This window comes from Argopecten irradians, chromosome 9, assembly GCF_041381155.1.
Source record: "Argopecten irradians isolate NY chromosome 9, Ai_NY, whole genome shotgun sequence".
Lineage (NCBI taxonomy): Eukaryota > Metazoa > Mollusca > Bivalvia > Pectinida > Pectinidae > Argopecten > Argopecten irradians.
In genome coordinates, this window is record NC_091142.1 from 10,834,537 (window position 1) to 10,855,509 (window position 20,973).

Here is a 20,973-nt window from a genome sequence, read left to right on the forward strand (position 1 = left end):
CAATGAATTTTCGTTTAAGCATCAGGACAAGATAGTTGAGCGAGAATGATTGGTTTAAAACCTGATAATTATACAAGTAAGACTTCTCTGATAATCCAATGTGTAAATGAACTGTTGTAATGTTTGATTGTTATTATTTTTTTACAGCATATGGAATTACCATCATGCTAGCAACACAAGTCGTTATTATCATACTAAGATTCTTTATTATTATACAATGTACTTTATTATGACACGTCCGTGTCACAAATGCAATATTAAGTTATCATTCATTCCATGGTGATGCTGTGGAAATACTGAATAAAGTCAGAAATATACATTTCATGTTGTGTCTTAGTTTTCTGTGATAAATGTTAAAAAAAAAAGCATGAAAATGCAAAAAAAAAAAAAAAAAAAAAAATCATTACGTCATTACTTTGTGAGTGCAATTCATTGTGTTTTCTCCGAAAAGTATGACGTTACGCTCGCAAACACATAACATCACAATCATTATCTGATCGCTAGGGCAAATAACCCTGTAATAAAAATAACCCGCTCCATCTGAATTCGGCGCTATACCAAGTAAGGAGCAGTAGCTTGGGACCATGACGAACGTTACCACAGTGTATCTTGATCCTCTCATTATACTTATCTACCTGGTCGACAGAGTGCCCTACATCTGTATCCTGAGATCAATGTCCGGTTACTGTGTCAAGGTTTTCAGAGTGTAATGTCTCACTACAGTCCCAAATCTAGGTACATTTCGGCAAGATAACACTACAATTTGTCTCATCATCTTTGATCATCAAAATCATATGACCTTTGACACGATAAGGAATTAGATATTATTGCACATTCAGTGATAATTAAAGTATGAAACTTAAATCTTCAGTCATTCAAGATTTTATAGAAGAATTCCACTATCAAGGAGGTCCAGCCAGTTTGGTGACTGCAACACAGAAAGAACATAAAAATAAGTTAAAACTGAAGTGCCATCAATAAATGTGATTTACTAATACAAGAAATAAAGATGAACAGAATCTCACACTTTTGGCCATGTGATATGAATTATCCAATATGTTAAAGTATATAAAATGCCTTTAGGCAGATAACATTTAATGATTTAATATTCTTTGATACATTTGTTAATTAATTTAACATGTTTAATGAAGTGTTATTTGATAGTCACAAGTGTAAGATTCTATTTATCACATTGAAATAACATTATTGAAATATCACTTTTGCTTCCATATGAGATATCCGACACTGATGTGACATTTCTATTACTCATGAAACATCACGTTGGTTGTGACATAATAATCAATTATCATTACTCCTATTTCTTAGCAGGACTGGACAGTTAAGAGACCAATTTAAACTCATTGACCCCTCAAATTTCATAATGGACTTGTCTACTGTTTGATTTAGAAGGTTCTAAAAGTGTCATCAGGGGTGAATATTAAAGGTATAATGTTATTGTCTCACCTTGCCCCACATCCTCGGCCGGTTTCAGCATGGAAGTATTCGTAGAACAGGACCAGATCCTTCCACAGAGGGTCGGTTCGGTACTTCATGTCGTCTCCTGTCAAACACAGTTATCAATAATATGCAAATCAGATATTTCATATTCTAACAATTTTCGTTTTGATACGGATATGATAAATCATTAAAGGCTTCCACGGAGTTAAAGGGGTATAAAGGAGGTGCATGTAAAATGTTTGACTAGAATTTGAAGGCTGCAAATTGGCCGGTTTCTCATCTTCCTGAAGCAAATTACAGAGCAGACTGACCTGTTTCTCATCTTACTGAAGCACATAACATACAGACAGACTGTCTGTTTCTCATCTTACTGAATCACATAACAACAGAGCAGATGCCTGTTCTCATCTTACTGAATCACATAACAACAGGCAGACTGGCCTGTTTCTCATCTTACTGAATCACATAACATACAGAGCAGACTGGCCTGTTTCTCATCTTACGAATCACATAACATACAGAGCAGACTGCTGTTTCTCATCTAACATGTGCGTTTTCATCTACTGAATCACATAACATACGAGGCAGACATCGAGCAACTGCCTGTTTCTCATCTTACTGAATCACATAACATACAGAGCAGACTGGCCTGTTTCTCATCTTACTGAATCACATAACATACAGAGCAGACTGGCCTGTTTCTCATCTTACTGAATCACATAACATACAGAGCAGACTGGCCTGTTTCTCATCTTACTGAATCACATAACACACAGAGCAGACTGCCTGTTTCTCATCTTACTGAATCACATAACATACAGAGCAGACTGCCTGTTTCTCATCTTACTGAATCACATAACATACAGAGCAGACTGGCCTGTTTCTCATCTTACTGAATCACATAACATACAGAGCAGACTGGCCTGTTTCTCATCTTACTGAATCACATAACATACAGAGCAGACTGGCCTGTTTCTCATCTTACTGAATCACATAACACACAGAGCAGACTGGCCTGTTTCTCATCTTACTGAATCACATAACATACAGAGCAGACTGGCCTGTTTCTCATCTTACTGAATCACATAACATACAGAGCAGACTGGCCTGTTTCTCATCTTACTGAATCACATAACACACAGAGCAGACTGGCCTGTTTCTCATCTTACTGAATCACATAACATACAGAGCAGACTGGCCTGTTTCTCATCTTACTGAATCACATAACATACAGAGCAGACTGGCCTGTTTCTCATCTTACTGAATCACATAACATACAGAGCAGACTGGCCTGTTTCTCATCTTACTGAATCACATAACATACAGAGCAGACTGGCCTGTTTCTCATCTTACTGAATCACATAACATACAGAGCAGACTGGCCTGTTTCTCATCTTACTGATCACTGAACACATAACTCACAGAGCAGACTGGCCTGTTTCTCATCTTACTAGAATCACATAACACACAGAGCAGACTGGCCTGTTTCTCATCTTACTGAATCACATAACATACAGAGCAGACTGGCCTGTTTCTCATCTTACTGAATCACATAACATACAGAGCAGACTGGCCTGTTTCTCATCTTACTGAATCACATAACACACAGAGCAGACTGGCCTGTTTCTCATCTTACTGAATCACATAACACACAGAGCAGACTGGCCTGTTTCTCATCTTACTGAATCACATAACACACAGAGCAGACTGGCCTGTTTCTCATCTTACTGAAGCACATAACACACAGAGCAGACTGGCCTGTTTCTCATCTTACTGAATCACATAACACACAGAGCAGACTGGCCTGTTTCTCATCTTACTGAATCACATAACACACAGAGCAGACTGGCCTGTTTCTCATCTTACTGAATCACATAACACACAGAGCAGACTGGCCTGTTTTCTCATCTATGAATCACATAACATAACACAGAGCAGACTGGCCTGTTTCTCATCTCTACACATAACAACAGCAACTGGCCTGTTTCTCATCTTACTGAATCACATAAACATACAGAGCAGACTGGCCTGTTTCTCATCTTACTGAATCACATAACACACAGAGCAGACTGGCCTGTTTCTCATCTTACTGAATCACATAACACACAGAGCAGACTGGCCTGTTTCTCATCTTACTGAATCACATAACATACAGAGCAGACTGGCCTGTTTCTCATCTTACTGAATACATACAGAGCAGACTCGCCTGTTTCTCATCTTACTGAAACACATAACACACAGAGCAGACTGGCCTGTTTCTCATCTTACTGAATCACACTTTGCTTCTAGAAATGTTGGATACTATACATCAGCTCTAACCTGTAGGGGTGAATAGCAAAGCTTTAAGTGGACCACAAATGTCATGATAAAAATACATATGATTACCATGTAAAGGTCTCCGTCCATCTTTTGGCAAGAATAGAGACACAATTCTATTACAAATCTCTATGGCAACAGCCTGTAGGTTGAGAGTTTGGCCAGAGGTAATGCAGACGGTCAATTCTCCATCACACATAATATGGTGAGTTTGTAGAGCTTCCACAAGTATATAGTTCACTGTAAGTAATGGTTGAAGGTCACAAGGTCAAATATATTTTAATCTATGGTGTATTTGAGGGGATTCCCCCAGTAAATACTTGACGGTAATTAAAGATTAAAGTTCACAAGGTCAAATATACATTAATATGTTATATAAAAAAGGATTCCTTTGGTAGAGTTCATTAAAGATTAAATCCTGAATGTCAAACACATAATATGGTGTAGGTAAATAAAGGTTAGGGGTCAAGGTCAACCATATAATGGAGTGTCAGAAGAGCTTCTACACAGTATTTAGTTTGATAAGTGAAGGTTCAAGGTCAGAGGGTCAAACACAAAATATGGTGTCTGAAGGGCTCCACCATTTAATTAAAGATTGCTGAAAGTAAAGGTTACAGGTCACAAGGTCAAATGTACATTATGATGTAATTGAGAGAATTCAACCAGTATATATAAAGTTCAATATAAAGATAAAAATTCTGAATGTCAAACTACTTGAGCACATGTTGATGTTCATCTCATCTGTAAGGCCTCTATTATATCTTTCACCATAAGTAAAGGTTGCAAGTCAAAAGTCATAGGTCACAAGGTCATAAGATCACAAGGTCACATAGTATTTCCTTCAAGATAATTTCCTATTAAAAGTCTGTAACAAATTAAATTATACTTACTACAGAGCCACACTGGTCCTCTCCAATTACTATTGCCACCAAATGTTTCTGAATTTGACTCACCAGGGGAATATTTCGCTGGATTCTCCCCAGGAATAAATTCATATGGGTTTTCATCATAATACTGAAATTTGATATATGCCTGTCATATATTCTGGTAATTTAAAACACGTCCATGAAAAAACTGTTTGCTATTCAGAAATAGAATAAATTTGACCAACTCATGTTATTAGCAAGTGGATTTTTTTGCTAATAATGGTTAAGTAATTTAGTTTTGTCATAACCCGATGAAATCAAAAGATATTGACATCAATGCTTATGATTAATTTTTTAGACAATTTGATAAATTAAAACATGTTTTAACGCCTGATTCTATTGGTTTTTTAGGGATTATTTTCCAAATCAATACACAAGGGCAATGTTTCTATTGTGATGTCACGATAACTTTGGTTTTCGGCACATTCTCAGATTTTTTACATAGTGGTATGAAAAAATCATTAGCCAACCAGAAAGCCAGATTTAGTATGAAAACAAAGAAAAAAATAATTATAATCAAGTCAAATAAAATACATGCATGAAAACATTTTGCAGTTTTTAGAAATACACAGAAATATGATTAAATATGAAGAATTATAGCGTACCTTAGAAAGGGAGCGAACTCCGAATGGCGATAAGTATAGTGTACCTTAGAAAGGGAGCGAACTCCGTATGGCGATAAGAACTCTTTCTCATCTGTGAGGTAGTTAAGGATTGAGTCCAGTCTTGTGTGGGGTACAACTGATAGAGCGAATCGTCCATCATTCATCTTCCAGATCTTTTAAAATTACAAAAATGATTTTCAATCAGTAAATTAACAAGATCATATCAACAATCTTTGTTACCTTTGAATTAGGAAAAACTTGCATGAACAATTCTCTTTGGCCTCTTGTTCATCATATAAGTTTTTGAGATAGGTTTAGTGTAACATCTAAAGATAGATCTAGTGGACTAAAAGAAGAAGTTTGAGTATTGTATTATAAAGATATATGCAGAGTGAACTTGTGAGTGAGAGTAAATGTGCTAATTTTGATTCAAGTCCTATTTCAGTATACTGGAGACCCATAAATCTGCTTGGATGAAGGTAAATATCAATTATTTTAACAAAACTAATAGAAACTTAATTAAAATAAGTAATTAAAATAAAACAGCTATATATGTAGTCTTTGTGGTATGTGCTTTCTGGTTAATGGAATAGCAAGTAAGGTTGCAGGACAACCTGGCCTGGACCAGGACCTACTCATGCAGTTTTTCTGTAATGCTCTCCGATGGGAAATTTTAAATAAAGGAACTTCCTGAAGTTAAGGAATATTTGTGAAACTTGGCACAGATGATGTACATGTACAATATATATTCCCAACCGGTAAAAATGGTGTGTATACATACGTAATTAGAGTGCTCATGACACAGCTGTTCAAGATGTGTATAAAACGGCTGACCCTTTGTGTTATCTGACTGACCAATCACAGTGCAGGCTACCATGGGAATAAGGCCGACCAAAGAACGCAGCTGTATCACTGATCTATGACCTTTCTTTGACAACACATCATAGTAGAATTTGTCTTCATTGTGCCAGAGACCTGTCCAAGTCAATGTAATAAAATTATCAAATACAAATGCATATCAATGCTGTTAATTCACAAATAATTAAAGAAAGTTGTCAATCAGTTGAATGGGTTAGACTCATCCAGCAAGTCCATAATCGAGGGGAGGTAACAACGATTAAAATACTTCATTGCAACAGAGCAACAATTTTTTTGCTCCTAATTATATATATAAACATTGATTGTTATTTTCCAGCCATTCACTTATTTGCCATTTCTTTTGTTTGTGTGAGGAAAATAATAATTCTGTATCTTATGGTTGTGACAACAAAATCTCAACCCTTGAGCAAATTCATGAATTGTCTAACCCTTGGCAAACCTAAGGCTGGACTCTAATGAATTACCCATAAGGTGATGATTTTGTTGTAACACCGCCAAGGTAGGGAAAGATTCTATTAATCACATTTTGTAAGTGTAACATTAATTTTTTTCCCTGTAATTTTTCGCTCACAAAATAATGATATACGTCGCACCAATACCTTGTTACCCGCAAAGGTAGATAACTCTAAAATATGTAAAGACAAAATATTTATACAATTTGTTTATAGCCATTAACTTAAGATATCTGATATTCTATAGAAATACATTATTTAATTAAAATGGTGAAATAATATTTTAGTGCTAAGGAGACATTGAACAGATAAGTGCAATGATAAATTCTCAAAATCACCATAATAGCTATATAATGTAAGAGAATACAGATAATACAATTAGTTCAATCATATTTTAACTCATTATTTCTAGTGCAAAAAATGTTAAAATAAGATTACCATTAAAATATGTATAATTACAATATCTAGAAGAACCTACCTCCACATCCAATGTCCAGGTTTAAGGCCTGGGATATCTTTACAAACTCCTGTAGAAACGATAAAGCTGAGTCTGTGTGTCCGAGTTCTAGAGCCATCTCCATCATATTGAGGGAATACAAAGCCATCCAACCAGTGGCGTCTGCCTGAAAAAGGATGCAGGCTCAATTATTCTCTGTGTTTACACATTGGGAGTACAGATAAAAACTTGTCAAATCTGACACCTGACTTTTCCTGAAAACCTGTCTAATCCGACCCAAATGGGCACTCCCACATAATGTTGTATTACACAGGTTTCACTGCTTGATTACTGATGAAAAAGAGAATTCTTCTTCCTTTTGTTCTTTTGACCCATTGACTAATGAGTTATTTGGTATTTAATAAAACTTGTGTATGGGGGCCCGGTTACCATGGAATTTAAGGGTGACGTAAGATGACATGGCTAATCATGGGACAAAATTATCCAATCAAAATTGGTAATTTATATCTAAGGGGACCACCTACTTGTTCCATTTCTGTATCATCAGGGCGGGGCGCTGATCTATTTATAGCGCTGATGTTATCCAGTCCCAAGAATCCTCCATGGAATATGTGTTGGTTCCACAGGCATTTCTCCTTCAACATCCTGAAGGATTAAAACTTTGACATGAGGCTTTTCTGCTTTCATTTTGAAATACAACAGTCCTTAACATGAATATAGTTAACTCACAACGCTACCAGTCATAGTTTAGGCAGTGCTCAAGTTAATTTTTGGAGGGGTGGGTAATTGTACTCGCACTTCTGAAGGAGAGGGGTACATATCTGACTTTTGTGTGAACACAAAACTTTAGAGCTATTTCGATGGTTATTACTTATAGTATGAATTTATGAATTACTCAATGATAAGCTAGCAATTGTGCAAAAAACTATCTGAAACAAGAGCACAGTTGATGCAGACTGAAAGTCATCTGATTTTACTAAATTTCTTCTGCTTCTGTTTCTGGTTGTAAGCACTCATACTAAATGGGTTGAGTGATGCAAGTATTGTTGGGGTAATTTGTACACGTTCATACAATTTTTGGGGTAATTGACAGGTTTTCGATAGATATTTTACCCTTGTTCGCATCTTGACTGGGTACCAAACAAACATACCTGACCCCAGTTTCATCAATGTTTCTTAACTTACAAAATTCTCGAACTTAAAATTCCTCATAGAGAAGCATTACAGATGTTGGTTTGATTAGCTTCACACCCTATTAACAGCCAGGTTCAATTAAGGACGTGTCAGGTTTTGATAATGGAGGAAAGCCTAAGTACTTGAACGAAAACCTCCAACCTATGGTACTTACTAGCTGCCTCACTTAGGATTCAAACTCACAACCTGAAGTGGATCAAGGGCTTTTGGTAATATATCGGGATTTCTTTTAAAAGCATTTGGCCACAGTGGCCTTAAATTTAAGAACCTTCTTTAAATCATGTAATGCTTTTTCTATAAACAATCTAAATTTTATGGACTTTGTTAAGCTAAGAAACATTTATGAAACTAGGGCCAGTTATGTTTAGGCTGAATCTGGTTTGTCCTTATTATAAAATACTAAAACCCTTTCTGGGTATCAAATTAACATACAGTCAAACCTCGATGATTCGAACTCCGATGAATCGAATTTCTCGCTGTATCGAACTTTTTGTCTGGTCCCGAATTTCTTCACTATATAACATTACTAACTAACCCATGTATGAATCAAAGTTTTATGAATAAAAGTTCTCGATGTATAGATCTTTTTTCATGGACCATTTGTTATAGAATCAAAGGTTAACTGACACTCAATGATTCGAATGAAAATTTACCTATACAGATCAGGTGTTCGCCAATACCCCGCGGCATGCTGTCACACCTAGCTGTCTCGCGACGGCCCTTCACTGGACAATAGGCATTATGACAGTTTGTGTATCTTGCTTGATATCATCAATATAATTATTTCAACCACGAATAATTCGAAGTCTCGATGTTTTGAAGTTTTTCTGACGGTCCCTTGAACTTTGATACATCGAGGTTTGACTGTATATTGATGGCAGTTTTGGCAGAGTCCCTGATTAACACTTACCAGTTATAATTGAGGCTGAGTCTGTTGAAAGCCTGCTGTAAGAAGTCCTTATCTTCAGAACCACCAAATCTGTACACTTTGAGAACTGACCAAGCATGTATAGGTGGATTCATATCTCCAAAATCGTACTCGCATCCGGGCATCTGTAGCAACATCATCACAATAAAACTTTTATCCAGATATGTGGTTACTATTGTCTTAGTATTTTGTTAGACCAAGGCCTAAATGAAAACCTGAATGTTGAATTTTTCATATTCATAAATACATAATACATGTACATACATGTAGTCTTTTTGGCTACAATGTACAGCACATTTAATTTGTTTTAAATTAAAAGAAAATTCTTCCCTATATGCTACCTCTACGATTTCTTTGAAGTCTGAAAGAAATATATAAAATGGCAACAAGGGAGTGAATTTAAAGCTTCAATTTTCCTAAGAATTGGATGTTGTATTTGTTACTTTTATCTACTATGGCCCCAGTTACATCAATATTCCTTAATCTTAAGTTTTTAAACAATCGTCTTTCAGAGGGAGAATATATATATAATTCAAACAGTACATATGTCTCTTTCACAAATTCTCTGCCTCTTGGCCATGTTCAGGTACATAGAAACAACATTAAGCTAGGTAAAATCCATCTTGAACTTCAAGATGGATTTTACTAGCTTGACGTTTGTTTCTTAATCTTAAGGATTTTTTTAACTTATACTTTTCCATAGAAAAGCATTATAGATGTTAAGGACAAAATCTTAACTTATGGAACGTTCCTTGACTTGTGTAATACTATCCAATGGAGAATTTTAAGTTATGGAATACAGATGAAAACTGAGCCCAGGTATTTTTTTACAGTTACTTTGTACATACCTGTCCTGAAGGATGAAGATATCGATCAGACAGAAGTAGCAGCAACTGGTTCTTGGCAAACTCTGTATCAAGCCTCATCAAAGGAATCATCTGGAAGGCTGTATCCCATGGGGCGAACTTCAAAGTCGGGGGAAAAGTAGCATTAACATTAACACTTTGAAAACAATTTTGAAACAATATTTTGAATAATTAGGTTAAGATTTTATTATTAGGGTCATTTAAGGATGGCTTCCCATGCAGAGTGTTGTGGTGTGTGTGAGTACCTGTATGTTTTGGGAGGCTGCAGTATTTTTATGTTGTGTCTCCTTGTAACCCTAGAAATCTTGCCCTTTAACAATTTTATTTCTGCATATAAAGTATTTTGCATTTTCTTAAACTTCAAAATATTCACGAATACAAAAAATTGTGATGAAGGATGTAAATTATAATTTACTTTGTGTAAAATTGTGGAATTACCAGACGTTCCATACAATTATTTGCGAAACATTTAAATTCACATTCTTATTCGAAAATTTTGTATATTGTGAAAAAAAACCACCCCAAAAAACCAAGCACATTCGTGGAATTTCCATCCCCGCTTTCAGGACATATTATAGGTAAACATTATTGAGGTTAGGTTTAACCTTGGTTGAAAACATAAAAAAATAAACTGAAGTCTTATTCAGATGTAAGATGTTTTAGAACTTGGCTAAGCCCTTAAGGCATTTAACTTTGTTACCAAGTTTTAACATTTGTTAGTTATTAAAGCATTGATGTTACAATTTTTAACTTCATAGGGGTATGAAAGAAATTTTGTTTGCAAACTGTGTGAATCCGCGTTTCGAAGAAAGCGGGGGATAAAAAGATTACAGTTGATTAATAACTCTTGTTGGCCTTAAAGGGCCACTACCTTTCCGAAACGGCTTTTAATTTTTAAATAGGAATGTAAAACGAGATCAATAATTTTGTAGAGTCGCAGAAGTTATTAACTATACGTTTACTAGCACACTTATCATCACCTTCAGAACTGTTTAATTAGAATAAATAAAATGTTAATTTTCATAACGCGGGTCGTTTTATGTTTCCCGCTGTCGTCCTAAATGCCGCGCGGTAGTTGACTATCACTGCGCCAGACGGCAAAACAGCGAAATGAATCTCCACTGTTATCGTACATTAGACAGGAAATCTTGCATATGTTTGGTGTTGTAACCTCATCTTAAGCCATCGATATATATTTTCTTTTGTTATTAATGTTTTTAAAAAAACCTTTAAATTTTGCTTCGGAAAGGTAGTGGGCCTTTAAGATGGGGTTGTTGTGGTGATCAAGTGATTTTGGTGTATTGCATAAAACCATTTGATCTCCACCTCTGGGGTTTGAGTTGTAATCCAAGAAAGTTTTCACAATTTTGACTAAAAATGAGAAAAATAAAATTCAGCGGGTTTTAAAATTTAGTTATCTGACTATGGGGTTACATATAAGTATAAATACATATTTAAGATATTTAAATTGAGTTTCCAGATCAAATTTTCAAATTTTCGATTCAATAGTGATGGATGTCCCACAAAAATCACCAAAATATTTTCCCTGAGAAAATAACCAGCTACTATGTGTTTGTACATAGATCTATTGGATGCTACTCATATAATGTGTCTCACACTTAATCAACAGAGTTATTCATATTCCGTCTTTGCATATTACAGAGTTAGCTCCCTTGCGGGTAGGTATCGGTTGTTACGTCATTATTTCGTGAGAGCATGCAATTCATGTCATTTTCTCAGAAACAAATTACGTTAAACTCCCAAACACATGACGTCACAATCAATACCTACCCGCAAGTGCAGATAACTCTGTAATATGCAAATTCAGAATATATATATCCATGTGCGTGGTTTCATACCATATCAAATTGCCTTACCCACGGAAATTCCCATTTATCTGGAACAGATATGATGTCATGTGCGTTGAAGTGTGACCACTGATTATTCCTGATGGTCGATACGTTTCTTGTTTTCTTTAACACTCCACAGCAGCCGAGCTCTTGTTTCTCTCTCCTGTGGACTTTCTCGAGCCACTCGGAGACATTATAACCATAGTACTGTTTGTGCCAGAGTAGTCCAGCACAGGCCTGTCTCGCCACGTTAGACCACTTCTTACCCCACGTCACTGGAAACATCTACAAAAGTATATCTGTAGCTTAATGTAAACCAACTTATATTTGAGGAGACGTTCATGTTTGATTTAATTTTGTGATTTAGAGTCATATACTGTAAACCAGGTCCCAGTTTCACAACATTTCTTAAACTTAAGGAATCCCTTAACTTAAAATTCTCCATAGGAAAGCATAACTTAATTTAAGGAAAATCCCTTAAGTTAAGGAGCCTTCCTTAAAATCTGTAATGCTTACAATGGAGAACTTTAAGTTAATGGATTCCTTAAATTTAAGAAACATTCGTGAAACTTGGCCCAGATATCTTTCATGGCTATTGAATTTGGTGATTTCCATTTCGAAGCATTTTCGTGGAAATTATATAAATTTGCGGATTTGAAATTCACTGGAAATACATGTCAATCTAATTGTGCAAGAATTGTGGAAGATATTGATCTCGCAGAGATAAACTCTCAAATTAACCATGATCGGTAAATTCCTGAAAATAAATCATACACAAACGGAAGTTGGGTTACAGCAATTCTTTTGTCTTTTTTTAATTTTTGGTACGATTAAATCTTCAGGGTTTTTAATCGCTCACAAAACACACACAAAAATTAGTGCACAGGAAAATAACTTGGTTTATAGTACTTGTATAAGAAAGAGCATGATAAATAAAATCAGCACAACACTGGCCTGTTCAGCTTCTGAAAATGTACTTATTTTAGCAATACTTTTATTTTACTCAACCACCGAACTGCAATAATTTCTATTCATGTTCATAAATAATGATTTACATTTTTACTCATTGGCGCTAAAATTTACAGCACTTATTTAGTACATTTACAGTATTTTATAAACATCTGCTACGCAAATCTCCATACCGACTTATAAAATGTACAGGCAGCCATTGACCTCTGTTCAATGACCTCCTCGACGTGATTCGAGACGTCCCACAGATTTTTGTCGTTACAGTTGTGTTTTGGATACAGCCACCAGCAAACTTTTTTGTGACCACCAGGGGGCACTGTCAGCTGATAAACAGCAGCACATTTCGTCGTAGGTCCTTCCCGTCGTACTGCGTCCTTTTCTCCTGTATAACACAATGGAACATATGAAGTCTCAATAACGTAAAACCTAAGATTATTTTTGTAGAGAAATATATAGCTGCTTTTATTCATTGGGTATAAATTTGCTATCTTCACAATTTTTAAATATGCAAACTTAAATACTCGCAAACAAAATGGATAGAAATACAAGAAAAACAGCATGTATGGCTTATAACAATATGCAGACTATTCTCAAAACAAATTAGTAAACAAGAATAAATCATGATATTTTTCTCGTAACTAAATCAAACAAATACTTTGGATCATCGATTATCTGAACACTTGTATCCCCAGCCCAAACCGTATGGATTTTTACAACCTGATTTTCCTCAACGGTATAATAGTAGAACAGTACACAATCATTTCTGGTGATGTTCACAATCATTTCATTTATCAAACTCACCCTGTAAACGGGAACTTTATGTGAGGGAGTCTAATTTGTGAGACAGAACTTATATGAGGATAAATACAGTACAAACATTTCTTTTTTAAAACTTGAAAATCTATTTCTAATAATTGTTTTAAAAGCTTATAATAATGATGTACATATTCAACAATCTCTGATATTGAAAAACATAAACTGAAAATTGAGAAATTACATTACTTTTTAAAGAAAACATCTAAAAATGGGTCTGAAATTTGCTGACGAGCTATAAAACACATACCATGGACAACATAGTGATGGAAGGCATCCTTATAATATGGCCGCCCTTTACGCTTGGAGAGACCTGAAGTGATCTTATAATCGTTCTCTGTAAATACTATTTCTGGTGGCCGCTCTGCATCATCAACACCAAGCCTAATTACAAATGACCCTAGTGGAAAATAAAAAAAACATATAGTCTAATCAGGGCCAAATTTCACGAAGTTGAACATTTCTTGAATTTAAGGAGTCCCTTAACTTAAAATTCTCCACAGGAAAGCATTACGTATTTTAAGGAAGGCTCCTTAAGATTTTTTCCTTAACTTCTGTAATGCCTTTCTATGGAGAATTTTAAGTTGAGGAACTCCTTAAAGTTAAGGAATGATGATGAAACTGGGCCCAGGGCCAAGTTCTATAAACTTTCATTAACTTCTGAAATTCCCTGACTCTAAATTCTCCATAGGAAAGCAGTACAGAAGTTAAGGAAAGTTCCCTTATACAAGACTACTTCTGTAATACTTTTCTATAGAGAGTTTATTTTAAAGAATTCCTTTACTTACTGGCACCAGACCTTCCAACCATCACTGCTTTATATGGACACTTACTTGGGATCTCAAATAGCCAATTTCTTGAACACAATTTGACCTGTGTATACAGATCACTTGGCTAGAGAGACCATTTTTTTCCCTTAGGTGACCTTTATAGACAGGTTTGACAGTACATATTTGAATGCATTTTTTGTGCATATTATCAGTGACAATTCAAAGATAAATGTTTCATGTTGGTTTTAAAGAAAAAAAAATCATACAAAAACATTTCCATTGACAGTACTTAAGTGTGATAATATGATAAGTAGATTGAACTAGAAATTAATTTTGCAATTGTCATTTGAAAGTGATAGTAATGGTACCATTTGTGAAATAAAATAAATCAGAAATTTAATTTTGTAGGGGACATTTGTAGACCTACCCAGTGTGTAATCAGCTTCCAGTACAAAAGGAGATGTCTGTGACAGTGTAGGACGAGGTGTATCACTCGAGGATTGGCCAGCCCATGTGTTTCTGATAAAATCATCATAAAAACATGGCTATAATGAGTTACCTTGATTAAATCCTAAAATCGTAAATTAGAAACATGTTATGCTAATGTATATGGAAACACTACTACCGTATTCGACCCAATAAGCGCCCAGGGCGCTTAAAAAAATGAAGCAACTCAGAAGGCGCTTAATAGAAACAAATTTGGACTTGCCCTTCATAAAGGTAATCTACAAAGTAAGCAATAAATCAATTTGCAGAAGAAATCGGTAAGAAAACCAACAAAGTTTTGATATTTAAGTCTGCATTTAATTTGAAGTAAGTGAAATTGAAGCCTAAAAAAGGGGAGGGGCACTTATAGGTATGGGAGCGCTAATTGGGTTGAAAACTGTATGATTAAAATGTGTGACATTGAAAACAGTTTAAGTTTATTTTGTTTATATGGAGGAAAGCTGAGAGGGGGGGAGGGGGAGTGGGTCTGGGGACCTGTGGGTGAGGGTTATGTGGGGGAAAGCTGTTAGGGAGGGGGAGTGGGTCTGGGTGTCCTGTGGGTGAGGTTTATGTGTTGTAATAGAGATATGGGTGGAAGGGGGAGAGAGTGGTAGTTTGGAGGTGGGGGTGGCGTAATATTGTAACAGAGATAACCCTACTTGTGCCAGAACCTAGGAGAGGGATCCTCGGAGATGATGGATGGAGGGATGGGGAGTATTGTAATAAATAATCAAACCAGGTACATTAATTGTATCTGTACCAGAATTTCGAGTGAAGATGGGTATGAGGTAATAGAGGGAGGGGATAATATATCAAAGATAACAAGGATGATATTACCTGTACCAGAACTGTGGGATGACAGAGATACAGGCTGACTCATCAGACCTGTTGTGGAGGGTATAAGAACAGATCAGACTACCACTAGTATCTTTACCATACTCTGTGTAGATGTCCCAGTAACGGCCTTTATCAAACACACCTAAAAGTATAACACCTTGCAGTTAAAAACTTTCAAACTCAAATAAGTAAAGGACTAGTAAATGTTTTCACTCCCTTCAGTGTGAGACAGTAATATCAAGAGTAATAACTAAGAAGTTTAAATTGTCAAACACTTGGCAAGCCCCAGAAATTAAAGAATCTTACCCTGAGAATTGAGATTTTCCTTCTTTCACTCCCAAGAGGCTGAATGATTCCTTTTCTCTTAACTTGACTACTTTTTGATTTATTTTCTGTTGGCCTTGCATATTTGTTATTTTTTAATCTATCATAAGTGTAATTTTTTAATATTAAATTATGATTATGTGGTGATAAGACAGGTAAATAGCATGACTCTCCACCTAAAGATCTTAACAGAAATCTAGAAATGTCTGACCCATGTCCATACATGTATCAAAACAGAACAAGACAGGACACATATGGGGACTATATACCCTCCCCCCACCCCCTCCACCATATTTCATGGTGGGACAATTTACTGATTTTAAATAATGTCTCTTTCAAACATAATTTTGGTATTGTATTACAGTCAAACTTTCCTTAGCGACTAACTCTGTATAAAGACCTCCTGCTCCATATTAAAGACCACTTATTAGGCAGGTTGTCTTTATACAGAGGTGGCCGCTAAGAGGTTTAACTGAACTTCAAAGTCACAAAATGTTACAAATTTTACCAGTGTCCATGATTTCAAATTCTGTATCTGTGTTTTCCCTTTCGACATTCTGGTTGCGGAGACTGACATAGGGGAATTCCTCTATGGGATACCTGTACAGCGACCGCATGTAGCTATGGTCTGGGGTGTTGTCTAGGTAATAGTAGAGCTCCTTCACATCCTCACCATGGTTACCCTACAGTATACAATCATATAAGATATTCAGAATCAAATCAGTATAAAGTTTTACAGCTTATAACGAACACCCTTACAATTAAATCATGGTTATAACTTAATAATTTTTGTTTTCTGTCAAGGTGTCTATTACCGTAGATGTAATAAAGGTGTAAAAAGATCTTTGTGTATAAAGAAGTAATTTTTCATCCCGGGAGATTTGTTATAACCGTGTTTTACTGTATCGTTAACATTTTAGCAAGAATGATATTTTCCCGATTTCACAGATCAACGATACGGTCGCAAAAATCTGATACGTGAAATATTAAAAATTGGAGGAATTGATCCCAGAGTTTATAATTTTGTGTCAGAACAAAAGGCCTATGGGACCAGCTAATTGCAGATTAGACATCTTTGTTTGAGGTATCTTGAATCAATACAATGATACTAACATGTATACTATGTACAAACCTCTGGCCCTGCCAGACCAAAGAGCCTCTCTTTCAGGAAGGGGTCTTTACCATTCCAGAGGGCTAGACCAGCACATAAACGCCCCTCTAGGTCAGAAACTCCCATCAGCCCATCCTCCCCCCACATATACACTGTTTTCCACGCAGCATCATGACCAACTGCATTCCAGCTGTCAAAACAAAATACATCATCATTTTCAAAACAGTTCCATGATTAATAGAATCTTTCCCTACCTAGAGGATGTGACAACGAAATCACACCCCGAGGGGTAATTCATCAACGTCCAACCCGAGGCTTGCCGAGGGTTGGACATTCAAGAATTCCCCCGACCCAAGTGGCCCCATCACTATAAGTATCCCTACCCTTTTTTGAGACCTCAAGGTCACATACATTTACCTACAGTTGTAAATACAGAAGCTATGAAAGCCGTGAAGATTTCTCTATTTGATTTCTTTTGTAAATTGATTAATAGCTAATTACTATGTGCAATAATTTTGCGAAATGTTAGCCAAAATTTGGTCCTAATAAGCACCCTTTCATTTTTCAACTTTTTAAACGCCATGAGCAATTAATTGATCAAATATGGTATTAAATATTCAAAATTTACAAAATACTGTATCCTTACCAACTATCATCCCTGACTTCAGTATCTTCCCTCACTGTTCCCCACTGTCTGTCAGATAAATACGGTCCCCAGAACTTTACATCATACTCGGTTTCTGCTTTTTCCTCGTCGCTTGTTAGCGATGTCTTGGCACGCTTGGTTTCAGGGACATCCTCCTCACCAAAGTTTCTGTCATACTTCTTTGTTGACGATGCACTTCCCATGGTTTGTTTTGAGGCACTGTTCACTTGAATCCTGAAGCATTTAAATACATATTTCTAGCCTCTTAAATCCATTTCTATAACGCGACATTGCAGCTATGACCTAAGCAAGACCCCTTAGTTATCAATATGCTATGACTTCATTAAATTTATACTGTACTGAAATGATCTGGATACAATATGGAATTGCAGGTTTCAATGTGCTAATGTTCCTTATATACATTATATATCTTACTGTGTACACATATATTATATATACCTTTGTTTCATTCTGCTATCCATTTCCTTCCTACGTTTCCTCAAAGACATCCTTGTATTGTGGGAGGCTTAATATCCTGTCAAAGCAGCTGGTATACTTTGTATACAAAGTATATACACAGGTTCACATAATTTCAGTAAATAACATTAACAGTATCTGATATGTGATCTGATATTATGTCTACATAATACGTGTAATTATTACATATATATATATGCCTAGTATGCAGGTCTAAATATGTAACAGGTACAGTACCCCTTCATCAAACAATATAAGATTTGAGTTAAAGTATGATCGATGATTACATAATAATTATCATATTAATAAGAAATTAAATAGAACTCTTTAGTTTCTATTATTAAAATCTGTGATAGCCTTCTTTGTTGACTTTGTTTTAAGTTCAAGTTGTCATCTTGCATGCAAAGGTAATGCAACTGTTACGTTAGTTTACAAGCTGCTGATGCAAGACTTAGGTCATCCTGTGCATTTTTGTTGATGTTTTTAATGTTTTGAGTCCATGAGTTCCATCGATCCTTGATGGTAGAGTCTAGATCTGCTTGGCCTATACACTGACATTCTCGGCGTAAACATGTGTTTATGCTTTCGCTTCACATGTTTTCAATCAGACGCTTCCTTTTGGGAGCGGTACCACTATTTCAAGCGTCCGTAAAACAGTGATCTACTTTCGTTTTTAAACATTAAGTTATGTTCCTCCTGTATTAGCTTTAGACGGACTTCAAAACAATATTTGATTAGAAATCATTTAAATCCTGATGTGTTAATATAAATGAATTCATTTTTTATCTGATATAGTTAGATAACGTTGTCAGTAATTAAAATGTGTAAAACTCAAACAAATCAAAACGATAATGTGAGGGTTTAATCAATTCATGGCAATGTTTTTGGCTTTATAAACATTAGTGTTAATTTCTGTTGCATCATTTTATCATTTATTATCAAGTGCCACAGCTGGTCGCTGATAATCTTTCAGGTTTTCATTTTTTGATTGGAGTTATGTCCCCTTTCCGAAATATTAAAGTTCCGGCAAAGGAAGGATAAAGTCGGTAAAAACAAGAGGCCCAGAGGGCCTGTATCGCTCCTGGTTTTTTGTTAATAATTATCACAAGAATCTGACAATTAGAAAAATTGACTCCAAAGTTTAATTTTGAATAAACCATAAAGATGCTATTGGAAATATGCTATCCAATACATAGGTTCAGAGACAAAGTAATTTATATGAAAATAGTAGCCTAAACCTTTTTGACCTCGCATCTATTGCCTAAGGCCCCCGGGGTCAGCCCTATCATTTGTAAATTTCAAATCCCAAAAAGGATGCTACCATTGATATAGTGCTCTTCCATTCTTAGTTGCAGAGAAGAAGTCGTTTATATGGAAATAGGAAATTGACCCCTTTTACCCCACCCTTCAGGCTCCCAGGGGGGTCAGCCCCATCATTTGCAAATTTTGAATCCAAACCCTATAAGGATGTAACCATTGCATTATGAGCGCAATCCCATGTTAAGTTGCAGAGAAAAAGTCATTTATATGGAAATTGACCACAGTACTTAGAGTATCAGAGCGTAATCGAAGATATGATTTTAATCAGATAACTGGAGCGTAGAGTATCAGAGCGTAATCGAAGATATGATTTAATCAGATTGAGGAATCCTAAAACGTCCACCCGGCTGGCTATGTCTGTTGACATTCCCACACAACCTCACTTTTACTAGCAAATTTTTTTTTTTTTTTGAAGTGTGCTAAATATTGAGTTTTTTTTTCTTCATAATTTCAATGGTCAAAACGGACAAGGTAAGCAGAACTTGACTGTTGATTTGATATATAGGGGGGCTAGCGAACGCATTTAGATTAGTTTCATTGCCCGACTATTCACTTTAATTTTCAGAACAATAACCATAATCTACACACTTTATTTAATTGCTATATATGACACTTCAATTTTATGAACACAAACCAACCACATTACTTATGGTATCCAGATGGAATTGGAGTCTCAAGTCAAAGTTAATTTACTAGAGTTGTAGCCCTTGATAAGGGAATCAGCATCGTTATAGAATATTATCATAATATACTTTTTTTGTCATCTCATGCAATATTACATTGTTGCTTTTGACATTGTAATTAGGTTTACTACAGCAGTTAACAGTTTAACAAATGCCTTAAAATTGTTTTATTCTCTATCATGTAGTTATGGTCTTTCCTATTAAGCCAATTTAGTCCCAAAGTTACATCAGCTGCAGGCCAATGTCCAGAGTCATACTCACCAGACTTGTAAAGAGATATAATATACAGGCCCAAGTTGAGTGTGAATATAATTAAATGGAAAACCTTATAAACAACCAGTACATATCTTTATTACAGTATTTCATGTCAATATAAGTGCGAGTTAAGTTTACTGAATTTAGTTAGCATTAGGTATGCTCTTAAACAAATATCCATATTGTACCAATTAAATTTTCTGTATATTAACTGTTTTCACAATTTCCGACATGAAAAGTGTAAGAATATAACTACCACTAAAATATGTATGTTTACGGTATCCAGAATGAAAACCTTTCAAAGTCAGGAGGGAGAAGACAATACATTCACTTTTGTGGAATCTTGTGATT

At 35.5% G+C, this 20,973-nt stretch overlaps 1 protein-coding gene across 4 annotated transcripts; it reads right to left on the reverse strand.

The window, feature by feature from the left end:
• Positions 1-357: 357 nt before the first annotated feature.
• On the reverse strand, positions 358-19,162 carry LOC138331428 (uncharacterized). 4 transcript variants are annotated; one of them, XM_069279033.1, is made up of 20 exons: positions 18,788-19,155; positions 18,347-18,422; positions 17,888-18,121; positions 17,263-17,431; positions 16,639-16,813; positions 15,807-15,948; positions 14,911-15,002; positions 13,964-14,113; positions 13,074-13,282; positions 11,959-12,216; positions 10,064-10,180; positions 9,198-9,340; positions 7,618-7,738; positions 7,115-7,259; positions 6,087-6,280; positions 5,350-5,478; positions 4,665-4,788; positions 3,844-4,014; positions 1,465-1,561; positions 358-928 (listed from the first exon to the last, which is right to left on the reverse strand). In XM_069279033.1, the coding sequence occupies exons 2-20, from the start codon at positions 18,394-18,396 to the stop codon at positions 868-870; spliced, it is 2,781 nt and encodes a 926-aa protein (XP_069135134.1). In that variant the 5' UTR covers positions 18,397-18,422; positions 18,788-19,155; the 3' UTR covers positions 358-867. The 4 variants fall into 4 exon arrangements, with proteins under 4 accessions (XP_069135134.1, XP_069135133.1, XP_069135136.1 ...); XM_069279032.1 differs by having other exon boundaries at positions 18,347-19,154; XM_069279035.1 differs by lacking the exons at positions 17,888-18,121; positions 18,347-18,422; positions 18,788-19,155 and having other exon boundaries at positions 17,244-17,378.
• Between the last annotated feature and the right edge of the window lie 1,811 nt (positions 19,163-20,973).

Coding starts and splice junctions, on each gene's coding strand:
- LOC138331428 (XM_069279033.1), bottom strand. CDS start 18,396: ATGTCTTTGAGGAAACGTAGGAAGGAAATGGATAGCAGAATGAAACAA. Junction 13,283..13,963: donor CCATCACTATGTTGTCCATG/GTATGTGTTTTA, acceptor TGTGTTATACAG/GAGAAAAGGACGCAGTACGA. Junction 7,739..9,197: donor CTCAGCCTCAATTATAACTG/GTAAGTGTTAAT, acceptor TTAATCCTTCAG/GATGTTGAAGGAGAAATGCC.